Source organism: Mchenga conophoros, linkage group LG1 (assembly GCF_057382185.1).
Source record: "Mchenga conophoros isolate Kocher_MC1m ecotype Shallow Benthic linkage group LG1, M_conophoros_male_GT1.1, whole genome shotgun sequence".
NCBI classification, from domain to species: domain Eukaryota; kingdom Metazoa; phylum Chordata; class Actinopteri; order Cichliformes; family Cichlidae; genus Mchenga; species Mchenga conophoros.
This window is the reverse complement of record NC_140526.1, coordinates 3949061-3963450: the sequence shown is the minus strand read 5'-3', so window position 1 is coordinate 3963450 and position 14390 is coordinate 3949061. Positions and strand designations below refer to the sequence as shown.

Genomic DNA, 14390 nt, shown 5'->3' with positions numbered 1-14390 from the left:
AAGAACAAAAAAAAGTCATAAACTGAATGACTAAATGCTGATTTTAACAGTGGAATAAAAGAACCGCTCGCCCACTCACCTTCAGCGTCTGCTCAGTGTTTTCAAACAGTGTCTGGAAGTTGGGACCGGCGGGGTCGGCCTGCGGCAGCACAGAGACACAAAAACACGTTCAGCGGGTTCATGTTTCTGTTTGCTGGATAAAAGGCCGATCCTGACTATGTTACCGGACTGATAGCGCCAGGCAAAACGATCTGAACTGTGGTGTTCTGAGCCATTTTTGGCCACATCAACACAATCTTCAGTCACACCACGACCCCACTTACTACATGATTGTGACCTGTCCCAAATCTGTGTCTATTATGTGTAAACAGACCTCTCTGCATTCAGTCATACTTGTTATTAATCTCTGTCTCTCTTCCACAGCATGTCTTTATCCTGTCTCCCTTCTCTCTCTCCAACCAATCACAGCAGATGGCCCCGCCCCTCCCTGAGTCTGGTTCTGCCGGAGGTTTCTTCCTGTTAAAAGGGAGTTTTTCCTTCCCACTGTCGCCAAAGTGCTTGCTCATAGGGGGTTCAATTCAATTCAATTTTATTTATATAGCGCCAAATCACAACAGTCGCCTCAAGGTGCTTTATATCATACAGTAGATCCTACAATAATACATACAGAGAAAAAACCCAACAATGAAATGAGCCCCTATGGCAGTGTAAGTGTGTCCATGTCCTAAAATGAGTGAAATATCTGAGGAGCAGGATCACCAGCAGTGAGATCCAGTACTACATGTAGACCAAACAGGTGAGTCTGCTGGTGGTGTGTTTAATCTTACCTTGATGAACTCCACCTTCAGCAGGTTGGTGCCCTGCTCCGAGGAGCTGATCAGGTGGAGAGGCTGTTTTGTACCACCTGAAACAACAAAAACACATTTAAAAAAAAGAACAAAAATATCACGACTACAAATGGAGACTATGAACAGGTACACAACACAAAAGAATTCGTTTAAATTATGATGTTAATAGCATCTGTGCTACCTGGCAGGTCGCAGTAGTCGAGCATGACTCGTTGCAGATACGAGGTGACGCTCAGGTCGAAGCTTCGTTTCTTCCCTTCGGCTCCCAGGTGACAGATACTGAAGGACAGGAAAGTCTTTTCCTGTTCCACCTGCCGGGTCAGCTCCACCAGCACCTGAACACATCGCACGCTGCTCGGTCACACGTTCTCATTTAACACTAGGACACCGCACCCCACCCCCTCCTCATGGGTCGCATGATGACCTGACACGAGAGCCAAACATTCACACACCTCTTTGACTTCAAACTTGAAGTGAACATCAGTGAGATCCTCCACAGTCGAGCGCTGATGATCCTCATCTGTTGATTTCTCACTGGTGTCTTCATCCGAATCTGAACACAAATTACGCACGACAGCATCAGTCACAGCCCACAGCGTCGTACAGCGTAGCTTTAAAGCTTTTAATTTGTTAAAAAACAATAGTCAGTCGAAATGCACCAAGCACTTACCCGTTTCCATGGTGTCGAGGAGGGTGGGGGGAAGGTCAAGTGCTCGCGGTCTCACCTCCACCAACGGCAAGACCTACAACAAGAATCGCCCAAACACGGTCAGCTAAACATCGAAGTGCAGGTAACTCTCACTCCCCAAAGTTCTCTCTGCAATCCCTCTAACATCCCTCAGTCCTCACCCTTGACCTCCCCATCACTCCCCAAACTTTCACCTGTCTCTACCACCCCCCAAATGTTTTTGCTCTGAAGTTTCCATCATCACTCACTCCTCCAATCCCAATATATCCTTTCTATATTAGTGCTTAGCTGCAAGACGAACGGTCTGTACCAAACGTACCTTCAGTGTTGGGGTGGATGGCGAGGAGTCCACGTTGGGTAGAGGGATGCCGTCGACCAGCTCGAGGACACTGTGGATCTTCTGGTCTGAGATCTTAACGTGTAGCAAAGGCAGCTCGCCCGATACCTTAAACCTGAAACGCCAGAAACGATTTGGATAAGGTGCACAGGTGAGTGCAGACGAGTCAGCAGAGAATTTGAACGCCTGTTCACCGGTGGGAATCATACCTGGGCATCCTGGCATCCTTTTCCACCATGCACTTGGCCAAACTGAGAGTGAGATCCATCGGCTGGAGGATGTGTTGGAATGAAGAACCCTGCTGCCGTGCTACCTTCCAAGCCTCACCTGGAATCAGGTTACGACAAATTAACTAAAAATGATAACAGATGTAATCTGAGGAAACACAGTTCACCTACTGGCCACTTTGTTAGGTACACCTGTTCTACTGCTCGTTAACATAAATATGGTGAATGAGCTGGTGCTTATATGCCTTATATGTATTCAATACTTGCACTTTTGTGTATGTGTAGCTCTGTTGTTGTGCGCTGATGTACCTGACTTGCTGTAAAGCACTTGAACTCGGCTCAGCGTCACGCTGTATCTGTCATAGGCTCGATCCATGATTTCCTCCAGAGACGAGAAGGAGGAAGTGGACGACCGGATGCCGCTTTGCTCAACACTGTTTAACTACAGACCAACAAATACACACTGGTGTTAAGTGACAGGCTGTAGTGCAGGCCTGTAAACACTCACGCTGTTGTCTTATCTGTTGCACTACGAGCTGTAAGGTCAAACCACAAAACATTTATGAGGCCAGTTCTATAAAAAGGCAAAACCCAGGCACACCAGGAATTTAGGAAAACAACTGTAAAATATCCAGAACTTAAACTGTACTGTAACGGAAATTTTTACGAGACACAGCTGACTTTCTTAAGGTCAGTATGTGTATTTATTATTTTTATAGTTAGAGAATATTAAAGAAACTGGTTATCATCATGAAAATATTATAAAAAAGGTATTTTCATCTTAAAAGCAGGGGTAAAACTAAAAGGACTGACCTGAAAGCAGCCAAAGTCCACGATAATGAGGTCCGCCGTGCTGCTGTAGAAGCCCGACTTTGGCAACAGCAGATAGGACGGTTTCAACTCGATCCTCAGGTCCAGGACCTTTCTAGTCTCAATCATGTGAGACAAACCTGCAGAGACATGAATCCCTTAAAGTCCTAAGACCCGAACTCTTCCACGGCATGCATTTTTAATTTCTCTTTGATATTTGGGCTGATTGGGACCCGATGAATGTAAAAACAAAGAATTACTAGGTTGGGTTTTTTTCCTGATTTATGTTTCTAAGAAAAATAAGAGCCACATATGAGGATATTCGTTTAGAATTTCGATAGAACAGTAGCAGCATAACATCCTCGTAAGTGGATATCAGGCCCTTGTAGAGCAAAATTGAGTATTTTGGTCTAAATAACCCAAAATGTGATGTCCACATATGTGGACGCCAGGTCCTAGGAGGTTAAAGTCCTGGTATGGACCCAACAGTCCTGATCATCATAGGACTACATAACCTGTTCAGCCGTGAGGACAATGGACCCCTGCTCCACCGTAACTGCTGGTTTGAACAGAAAATAGTTACTGACCTGTGGCAGTTTTCTCTTTGATCTCCTCCAGTTTGGAGAGTGTGGCCGTGGTCAGGACCTCCAGATCCACACCTTTCTCTGTCTTAAAGAAGTCGACGATACTGTTGACTGTCAGCTGAAGGATGAAAACACAGAGAGAGACAGGAATCATAAGAAACAACCATCTTTGACTTCCCAGAGACACTTAAATGGGTTAAAGAAGAAGAAGAAGACACAGACACCAGTAAGACTAACAGAAACTAAATGAACGCAACATACGAAAGACAAGCAGCTTTCATTTACTGTGAAAGGTGGTTTAAGGCAAACGTGATCAGAACGATTACCGCATCATAGATGATCTCCACAGGCTGAGACTCGACTCTGAGCAGCTGGTCACCAGTGCTTTCCTCGGGGTTCAACTCGAACAAAACGCTGAGCAGAGACGAGGACGAGTCGCCCATTGAGGCGATGAGTGAGGGCGTCGCCCCCTGCTGCTGCAAACCAGTAACATACCAGTGCTGCAAGGTCGTCTCCACCCTGCAGCAGAGCAGGGTCAATACAAATACCAGTCAGACTGACATGGATATGTGGACCTTCCACCAAAAGTAGCACTAGAATATTTCAGCAGGTTGATTTATTTCATGTGTGTAAAATAAAAACCCCTGACCTGATGGCCTGAGCTCCGGGCCTCTGAGAGATTTTCGTCTTGAGGTCGATCATCTGGACCTTGAGGATCTCTGGTACATTGGGTTCCTCTCTGACCGTGACCGAAGTCCTCAGTAGCTGGAAATTGACGATCACAGCTACATACTGAAACAGACAAGTTCACGCCAGCTCAGTGTTACCAAAAAGTCTGGGTCCTGCTTCAAGTAGAGTCGGGTATTTTCAAATCTGCGCTTCATTTGACATTTGTGGGCGTGTAAATGATGAAAAACAAAATGTCTATAATTAGTCAGCCGCTGAGTGAGGACGCTGCAGCATGATTGTAGAAGCATGAAATGCTTCTTTGCATAGACACCTCACACGGTTAATCCGAGTGTCAGATTTTTACAACCGGATAATTAAAACTGAGTGTTTACTTGGATATAGTTTGCTCTGATGAGGGTGCTAAAGGCAACAATGGGAAACTTGAACTTATCATCTACAAAGCCCACGAGCATGCAGATAGCAGGTGTGTTTACCTTTCTGGGTAAAGCCAGATTGTGAGAGCTGCCACTGTACCCGATGGCTGTGTACAGCTTTTCCTTCTCCTCTGCGGTCATGATTTGGTCGAGTCCTGAACCTGAACAACGGCAGACACGCTTTCAGCCGCCAGTTTGGACAGAGCGAGGTTTTTAAGGGGAATCTGAATATCACTTACTCTCCGGCTCTTTGCTCTCCTCTGGCGCCTGCTCCTCCTTTTTAGCCTTCCTCCCAAATAAGCTGCTGAAGAAACCTCCTCCCTGCTTTTGTCCTGCCGCCACCTTCTTTGCTGCCACCTTCTGTCCTGATCTGATCACCTGCAGGGGGGGGGGAAGACGAGCATATGGCGTATAGCTAGCCTGAACTCTCCTCTGGTCTAATTTCAGTCACTGTGTTTACCTCCATGTGCGCCTGTTGTCGGCCCAGAGTGATGTTGAAAACATCCAGAACTTTCTCGAGATCCTGGAGGAGCAAACAGCAGGGAAACAGCAGCAGCAAAGTTCAGCTTCTTTATGAGCTCTTATTGGCAGCCAAAATCCTCATAATTAGGATTCATTAGTTACATTCAGTAACTAAGGCAAAAAAGCAGAAATCAAACACATGACTGGAATTTTCGTTCATTTTAAAGTGATCTTAAGTTACTTCATCTTCGTCATCTTCAGCAGAGTGGTGGAAGATTACAGAGTGCTTTGTGTAATTGGTGGAGATAAAATTCCCACTTGATACTGTTAGCTCTGACTCACCACCACAGCTACATGTGAGCGACTGTGGTTTCTGTTGGGTGTGCGCTCTGTTTAAGCTTGGCGCTGCTGTACAGAGACACCTTTACCTGGACTTGTTGCTCAGTTTCCTGGCTCACTTTGCCCTGGCTCAGCAGTTTGGTCTTGTAGGCGTTCTTGTAAGCCTTCAGGTTCTCCCGATGACGTTTAATGTTAGACCAGGACCACGTGTGTGAAAGAGGGTGGATGTGGACCTCTGTCACGCTGTTGACGCCGTACTTCCACCTGAGAGAGGCAGAGGAAGCAAATATTTGTGAGTTTCTGAGTCGATTTTGTTCCCTGATCATCTCCGAATTGTAAACTTTACAAAACAGACCAGAGTTTGACATTTCCTTTCACTGGGACGTCCGGCCTGAACTTCCTGTAGGGGGCGTTCTTCACCATGCAGTCGATGGACTCCAGCAGCTCCACCATGGTGAGGTACTGTACAGGAATCCGAGGGGAATGTTTAGAGAACAGTCTCACCTGTCTTTGCCTCCCATCTTGGTCTCATATTACCTGTGGTTTGGTCATCTCGATGGCAATGCTCTGGACCTCCAGCTGAAGATCTGCCTTCGGACTCTTCAGCTCCAGCTCAGCGCTCGGGTTGATGCATATTTTAGCCGAAGCGAAGATTGGTTTGAAAACTTCAGGGAGAAAAATATTTATGGGTGAAATTTGTGTGGATTTCACTGAGTGTAAGACGGTAAATACAGAAATGCAACAGAACAGGGAGGCTGAACTATGTGAATGCTGTTCCTCCTTTTAAAAGAAGTGTTGAACTCACTGTACTGATAGTGAGGAAGCTCCTGGTCCTTAGTGCAAATCCCAGATTTTAGCTGGCCCTGCACGAGAGGAGGAGACAGACGATGAGCGTGAATGTTTCCTCTGACAACAGAATTAGGGTCACTCGGCTGACAGGTACGTACATTTGTGGCTCTCATCTTGCAAACTGTTGAAATTAATGCAACTTACAGTGTCTCCCTTTATGGTTGGTTACAGCCAACATAGGGATCACTGGATGACTCCATGAAATGATGACGATTACCTCATTATTTGCTCAAATTAAATTAAAGGTTTAGGACTAAGCAACAGCTTTATAGCTGTAGTTAACATTTACATGCCTTTTCACTTATCATTAGTTTTATTTTTACTTTTTATTCTTGTTATATTTTTATTGTTAATTAAGAATCAGCTCAAATCAGGTGACTCTGTTCCCAACTCACCACGATGTCCTCCCACGATCCTTTGTAAAAGATCGGACTGTTGACGTTCCAGTAGGCGCAGAGAGACTTCAGACTCCCGAGCTGCGGTAAACATGTAAACAGCAGCAATCAAAATCATGGATCGATCCACATCACATGACCGATGAGCTATTCTGCATCCTTCACACAGGTGACGTGCAATTTAAGCTTTAAGCTTACAAACACCAGATAACAAGGAACACAGAATTAGAGGGCAAGCAGAGCATCTGTCACCTTATAGATGATCTTTGCTGCCTCGTTCAGGATGCACTCTTTCCAGGTCGCATCAGTGGTCTAAAAAAACCCAAAGAAAACACAGCGATGTACCAACAGCAACTGCACAGGTAGTTGGAAGTGTGTATGCGTATATGTTACCTTAAGGCTGAGCTCTGACAGCGTCACTCCCATAGACAGGGGGCGCTGTGGATCCGACAGCTAAAACAAAACAGAGCAGACATGAGCTGACTCACCTTAACGAGTATCCGGATTTGAACCTGGATCAGTACTTACATCATCTTCGTAGCGCAAGTGGATGCTGCTGATGTTCACCTGCAGGTTTTTAATCACCTGAGTGGCCATTTTCTCCGCAAACGTGTCCTTCTTTTCTTCCTTGGGTTTGTCTGAAACAATAAACAGTATAAAGCAAGTCTTACTTGGATTCATACCATTTTTACTTCACGCTGGATACAGATGGTTTGTTTCTGTTCATTCATAAAAAGATTCTGAGCTTTAAAAGGCAGGTCCAAGAAACCAATATGTAACAGAGATCCTGAAATATCAAATCAGCTTGAACTGATGCTACCTGTCTTGTGATTTCACACTGACCTCTTCACAGATCAGATTTTCACTACCATATAGAAATGGCCAAAATAATAAAAAGTAAAACTGCAATCTTTCTAGAATATTTATAAGTGGTATCAGTCAAAACTATTGTTTCAGTTCGTTTAGTGTAATATTTTGAGGACCAACAGGCTTTGTGTTGATCATAGTGACCAGGTGGGTGGAGGCTGGTGGTACCACCTGGCATATTAAATAACACTGAACACCTTTACCAGAATTTAAATGTGAAAACACACTGCATAACCATCGAAATATCCAAATGGACTAGACTGCAAAGAGACCCTGTCACACAGGCCTAGCGAGCTGTTGGTGACCTCATGGAGCCACTACAAAGATGAGGTTTTTCACTCACTATGTGGCTAGCATTACACATTTTCTCCTAGCAACCAGTGGTTTCCGGGTGGGTCTCTAGGCATGTGTGATTGGGGCCTTACAGGAAAAATGTCTAAACAAAAATAAATAATTTCACTGAACTACTATGAAGAACTGTTTGCAGTACTGAGTTCATTCAGCTTAAAAACAGGACTGTAGTGACTCAGACACACCTGTGAGGTAAGGTAGAGGAGACAGCAGTGCAGTTTAACAGAGCAGCTAGCAAAAGCTCAAAGATCAGAGAGAAAGAAGGAGCAGAGAAGTCACAGGAAGAGTCAAGTATTCACAAATTAGGAATTAGGTCCTCCACAGTGCGCTCTATTCATGTCCAGCTCATCACTTAACAACCTAACAGCCTAAAAAGGGATGCTGCACGGCAGTCTGCCTAACTCCTGTCAGAAGAGAGACTCCCAGTGTGTAAGAGAAGTGGCTTCAGAAACCTTATTTAAACGGGAAGGTAATTCTGTATTGGCACTGTATTATTTAAGATCTTATATGTATATTATTAACCTGACATGAACACTGGTGTCTCTCGTAAGCCCGATACTCTACATGAACCACTTTATAAAAATGCTCCCGGGTCCTTGAATGATAAAAGTCTGCTTCATTAATGGTATAAGTCAAAGGATAATCACTCTCTGTTACAACTTATGAGACCATCTTTCCAGAACAACAGAATCTCCCAGCTGAGTAACATCGTTCTGAATGGTTGATCCAAACAAAAGGACCACGCGCCTGTTTTAAAGCACAAACTCAGTGAAAATGTGAAACTCACCTTCTTTGTGGTCATGTCGTTTCAGCTTCTTCAAGGCTTTTTTGTGCTTTTTGTGTTTTTTACGTCCTTTTGGGACTTTGGCAGCGTTAAAGGAAGAGACGGCAGTTAGTGTGAGAAAAGCCCGAAAGCACACAGACTGCAGGAAGCAGCAGCAGAAGACTCACACATTCAACACTAAAACCAAACTGCTGAACATGTGCGAGCCCGAGAGCACAGATGGGGGGCAGAGATACAAACTAGCACCTCTTACATTTCTTGACATAATCAGAGTGAGCTCTGAGATAATGTGTGTTTATTAACTAAAGGCAAACGGCTAATTAATGGAGCAATATGGCCAAAAAAAACAAACAAAGAATGATTCAAATTCAAATCCCTGAACATCTGAAGCTTTTTTTTTTTTAACTGGACTTTTATTGGACTGAAGAGCTGTGAAATGCAGCCTTACCTTCTGATGCCAGCATGCACCTACACACGTGTGTGACGCCGACCTGTGTGTCTGTGTGCGTTAACTTTTATGTTTCATTGTGTGTGCCGCACTGTGCACTTTACCCTTGACTGGCTCCTTGTAAACCACGCTCTCCAGACTGAACAGCAGATCTCCGGTTTGAGATGCTGACAGCCAACGCAGCATGAACGGGACAAACAGGATGTTAATACATTCATCCATTCACCTGTGCAGGACATGATTCACACACTGCGGCGGTCTGGTTTGGACACTTCTGACCTGAAACCTCACAGTGAAGCTCTGACACTTAACACACACATCTGGGTAGAATCTGCACATACGGGATGAGAATTATTTGGTAGCTTAAGCTGTTTAGTTTGCAAACCTGCAAAAAAAAAATCTGAGTTCAGTGCTGCAAAATGTTTTTTTAAAAATACCCTGAAAAAATATCTAGGACTAAACTGAGACTCTGGTTTCTTCGCAGAAACACCAAGTGGAGGAACTAAAACTGTGCCTGTTTGTGTGGTGGGAAAAATGTGAACTGGAGGAAGCGAAAGTTAAAACCACAGGAAAATTTAGCAGAGCAAAGATGGCAAATGAAGCAGGAAATAGAAAAATCCACAGGTATCCACAGGTGTCACTGAGGTCAGACTGACTCACCCCTGCGTGCGGCCATCTGCAGCGCATCCTCGATGCGTTGCAGTTCCCTCTGCTTGGCCTCCTGCTGGTAACGCTCCTCCTTCGCTGCATCATACTTTAATGCTGAGAAAAACAACCAAAACAAAGCCAGAGTTAGTTTTAACCTCCACCAGCGTCGACCTGGTGCCTGCTCTGAACTGTCTCCTCCTACTGGATAAAGAGCCAGTTTGTCCGTGCCGTCCCTCACGGGACCTCTCCGTGTAGTTGGAGCTCCCTGTGGAGTTTCACCACAAACAAACTAAAGTTCAGTTTACATTCAGCATGTCAGGAGTTACTGTGTATCTTACAAATGTGTTCAAGGTGTTGTCATCTTTATAAAGCATTTACTGGCATGCTGCTGTGTATCTCGCTTTGTTGCGCAAACATTGTCTTTGCATATCATCTCTGGTTCTGTTTTTCTTGCGCACAGAGCAAAACTGCTCCTTTGGGTTACTTGAAGTCAAAACAGGATCACATGAAAAAACTGTTACAATCAGTCTTTAAGTAAGAGCCGCTTATAGAAAAGAAACAAAACATATTACACTTGTAATATGACTTCTTTCTCTCACCCCAACCAGTTGCAGCAGATGGCCCCGCCCCTCCCTGAGCCTGGTTAAAAGGGAGTTTTTCTTCCTACTGGACACAAACCTTTTCCAGATCCCCATATATCCCTTTGAAACATCCCAGGATTAGTTTTCAGAAATCCCTACATCAAGATTAAGGAAGAACCCCAGACGGGAAACCAGATACCTCTACACAAAACCACCGAGACGGTTAATCAGAGCTGCACGATAAGTTTACTGGAAATTGCTGTTTTTTGTTTTTACCTGAAAGGTTTTTCTACACACCTTAAATCCAAATTCAACACAAAGCTGTAGCAGTTTCACAGTAAAAGCTCTCCACTAATCTAACAGCATAGAGGCTTTTACTTTGAAGGAATTTAAAAACGGATTACAAGTTAAACCGCTGTTATCATACACTTATTTGTTTTTTGACATCGTGCAGCCCTGACAGGAAGCCCAGAGAACGGATCGGACCTAAACCCGAACCTCCACCTCTGAACTGGTAGCTTACCGTTATACGGACTCGTTTTCAGCTGAGATCCAGCTGGAACACACACACATAAAAGCTGAGAAAACACTCCTTTATCAAAAGCAACACACTGTTAGTAAACTAGCCACGCCTCCATGATGCCATCTGTTAGAAAAGCCTGAAAAAAAACCCTCTCTCCTGTGTGTGTGTGTGTGTGTGTGTGTGTGTGTGTGTGTGTGTGTGTGTGTGTGTGTGTGTGTGTGTGTGTGTATATAGGAGTTATCATAAGCTGTATACAACTGATTACCAGCTCAAAAGAAAATGTATCGTCCACCTTCTGAGTTCAACTTCCTGTTTCTTCTTCTACTTCATGTGACACTTGCCTGGAAAGATGCTTATCTGCAAATTCAGCATAACTTACTGGCTCCAGGGACAACCAGAAGGTAAAGACCCTCCAATGTGGCAACCACAGCATCATTGTAGAGGTTCTTCCAGGGGATTTTCAAAGTCAGCTTCCCTGAAACACAAACACAGATTCTTTCTGATTATCAAAAGGAAAATGTTCAACATCCCAACCCTTACAGAAGTCTTCTAGATGCTGGTGATTGGTCCAGCTTTTGGTGTGTTTGTGTTTATGCTGGCTATCTGCACTCGTGCACGTAGGGATATCACTTCCAGCTGATCATCATCAGATTAAACAGGAAGGAGCTGAGTAAGCTTAGATTTTTAATTGCTCTCTTAAACCTTCAGCAGCTTGCTAAACAGGTTTGGTAGCATTAACTAAGAATTTACCACCCTACCATTATGTTTACATATGATCACTTGAGGCTACTGCCAAAAAAAAAAAGAAGCATTGCTGTGTCAAAATGCTAACGTCGAGGTTTTGAGGGTGTGTGTGCGGGGGTAGATACATATTTGGTCTATGGGGATGGCTGACTTGTGATGTGAAGCAATAAAGCACACAAAGAGCTTCAAAAAAGATGGCATGAGGTGAATAACAACCATCAGAACTCACCGATCTGTCCGGCCTTCACTTTGAAGGGAACATCAAACTCACTCTGAAACGCAAATGCACACACTATTAGCACCATGGCCTGTGGAAAGGGATGACGAGCCAGGTGTCCAGGCTTAAACTCTGCCATTTTGAGTATTCTCACTCAAAACACACTCCAAACTACTAAAGCATCTCAGAGCAAACAGGAAGTGAGAATTTTGCAGCCTACAGATTATGTGGTTAGCCTGTGTTTACAACACATATGATGTAACAAGCTAGCAATCTTCTGTAACCATGAGGAGGCCACAGTTATCACACCATCACAACACCATGTGACAACCAAGCAGAGTACAAAGGCCAAAAACAGACTCCTTTACATTAAAAGCTCAGGCCACTCTATAAAATCATCACACTAAACCACAGGCTGCACGTGTCAGTGTGTGAGGTTTGGGACTTACCAGAGCATTTTCTTTAACTCGCAGGTTCTCAAGGACAACATTTCCTGTAAGAAATCAGAAGAAGAATCAGAGTCAGCATATCTGATTGTGTGTTTACAAAAAGAATCATATGTTTCACACGTATCCCTTTAAATGCTTCATTTGGCAAAATTAAGGTAAAACTTTAAACTCATTCTGATACAAATACTCGGGTGTATCAGCCTGATTTTGCTACAGCAGTTTTATCGATAAACCTGCCCAGGATCCACCTGGATGTGAAATCCTTCAGGTGATTTTCCATAAGCAGCTAAGCCAGTATTTGATTAGTGGAGAGAAGCTTCCTTCTCATGTGTGCCAGCAGCATGTTTACAGATATGAGGAAACATTAGGAAGCAGGAATGTAGCCAGACAGGCGGCAGCACATTGCCCACATGTTACACTTCTGCCATGTTCACATATTACTGACATGTAATGTCCTGGAGTTTTTACTGAAACTGGTTTGAACATGTACACAAAGGCTAACTAACTTGAGGATGTTTGCTTGTTATATTGCACAAGTAACAGACATTAAAAGGTTAATGAGTCCCAGTTAACTTCCTCATGAAAGACTATTCAATTAAATTTCCAGCCGTGGCTTTGCTGTAACATCATTTTAATATGTTTAAGTGAAAGCATTTAATCAGTCTGTGTAGCAGTGACAAAAATAACCATGCTGATGATAATGGCTTAACCGCAGACGTGCTGCAGTGTGTGTGTGTGTCTGATAAGCTGCAGGTTAACTGAATTAACTGAATGCACCTTCTGTGTGTCACTTTAACTTCAGCGCCACTTCACGCTGACTGATCTGGTATCTGGATGAGGCCCAAACACCAGGACATGTGCAGCGGGCTGAGGGTCCGTCTGCTTGCAGTTACTGGACCCGAATGTGGGCTGCAAAGTTCAGTCCCCCTCCAGCGCCTGACCTCGTTGTAATATCCGGTAATTCAATAACAACGAGTCGCTGTGAAAGCTGGACGTGAAAACACTCACATGTCCGTGTTTATCCTCTCGCTGTGAGTCACTCTTTAGTTCGGCGAACATTTAACAAACTTAAAGCATCCCCAGTCAGCAAAAAATAATATTCAACCACAGCACTCAGTAGCTTCCGCTTCTACTTCGCTGTATATTAAGTGGAGGTGTAGCCCAAACACCAGACGAAGCTTTAACGAAAGTTAAAATTTCACCAGAACACATACTAAATTACAGCTTAAATTGATGCCGATATTATCAATAAACTCTATCGCTTTACAGTATGTGTTCAGACACTTTAATTATACTTGTCAAGTTGTGCAAAAAGACGCAAGCACTAAATTTAGAAATTTTCGAACGGAGTCTGGCTCGGATGCGTGTACAACAGAGACAGTTCCTAGCTAGCTGCAGAACCCACCTCCCCAGATCCCGATCTTGAGCTGAGACTTGTCGAGATTCTCCACGTAGTCTCCGATGAACCTATTGAGCAGGTCGCTGACCAGAGACTCGAAAACCATGACCGAAAGCTCCGGGATGGACCCAAATACAGGGTCACCGTCAGCTTTCCCCTGATTTCCGGCTCAGCTGATGACAGATATTCAAGTCTGACAGCTTCCGAGCTCGACTGCTCTGCCTGGTCGATTAGCTCCGTCTGTGTGAGAAACCAGTGCGTGTGTGAGAAGGAGAGCATCGATCAATCAGTCAGGTGAGAGTGAGTCAGAGCTGGAGGGGTGTGTGTGATTTCTCCTCGACCTGGTTTGTGAAAGAAAAGATTCTTTGTGTTTCAAGTCTCCGAGGACGCACTGTGTGTAATATCAGCACTCGGGTCCCCAATTACAGTGACTGTAGTAATGCAATGCTCATAAAAACTTTCTTGAACAAGAATAATATTTTTAAAGCAAGACACCCCAACAGTGTGTTAGCAGCACAGAGCCACTGCTGTCATTGTGCACAGCGCTGCACAGTTGATAAGATCGGTGGAGAGAATATAGTGATACGGATCACGGATCACTGATTTTCTGACAGCGGTGAACCGAAAGTGTCCAAACCACAAACAATAAAATGAAACTTAAGTGCATCTGCAGAATAAACAGTTAACAGGTTCAGGCTCTGGGACTCAGACTGATGTTTAAAAGAAACTATAAATAT

The 14390-nt window shown here is 44.2% G+C and overlaps 1 protein-coding gene across 5 annotated transcripts in view; it reads right to left on the bottom strand.

Annotated features, from left to right (window-relative positions):
- vps13c (vacuolar protein sorting 13 homolog C) overlaps positions 1-13874 on the bottom strand; it is a 54502-nt gene extending 40628 nt beyond the window's left edge. For 2 of the 5 annotated variants that reach the window (XM_085287286.1, XM_085287460.1), the window contains exons 1-30: positions 13660-13873; positions 12255-12298; positions 11818-11860; positions 11224-11319; positions 9753-9854; positions 9197-9259; positions 8648-8722; positions 7171-7280; positions 7036-7095; positions 6895-6954; positions 6643-6723; positions 6204-6261; positions 5936-6063; positions 5754-5860; positions 5488-5662; positions 5058-5120; positions 4837-4975; positions 4658-4758; positions 4144-4286; positions 3821-4013; positions 3498-3612; positions 2914-3050; positions 2410-2542; positions 2083-2200; positions 1856-1988; positions 1519-1591; positions 1301-1401; positions 1030-1183; positions 828-904; positions 80-139 (exon numbers count right to left, since the gene is read on the bottom strand). In XM_085287286.1, coding sequence (XP_085143412.1) covers positions 80-139; positions 828-904; positions 1030-1183; positions 1301-1401; positions 1519-1591; positions 1856-1988; positions 2083-2200; positions 2410-2542; positions 2914-3050; positions 3498-3612; positions 3821-4013; positions 4144-4286; positions 4658-4758; positions 4837-4975; positions 5058-5120; positions 5488-5662; positions 5754-5860; positions 5936-6063; positions 6204-6261; positions 6643-6723; positions 6895-6954; positions 7036-7095; positions 7171-7280; positions 8648-8722; positions 9197-9259; positions 9753-9854; positions 11224-11319; positions 11818-11860; positions 12255-12298; positions 13660-13759 — 3042 coding nt within the window. In that variant the 5' untranslated portion in view covers positions 13760-13873. Of the gene's footprint in view, positions 1-79; positions 140-827; positions 905-1029; positions 1184-1300; positions 1402-1518; positions 1592-1855; positions 1989-2082; positions 2201-2409; positions 2543-2913; positions 3051-3497; positions 3613-3820; positions 4014-4143; positions 4287-4657; positions 4759-4836; positions 4976-5057; positions 5121-5487; positions 5663-5753; positions 5861-5935; positions 6064-6203; positions 6262-6642; positions 6724-6894; positions 6955-7035; positions 7096-7170; positions 7281-8647; positions 8723-9196; positions 9260-9752; positions 9855-10844; positions 10878-11223; positions 11320-11817; positions 11861-12254; positions 12299-13659 lie in introns of all 5 variants that reach the window. The other 3 variants (XM_085287201.1, XM_085287371.1, XM_085287529.1) reach the window with 3 other exon arrangements.
- Between the last annotated feature and the right edge of the window lie 516 nt (positions 13875-14390).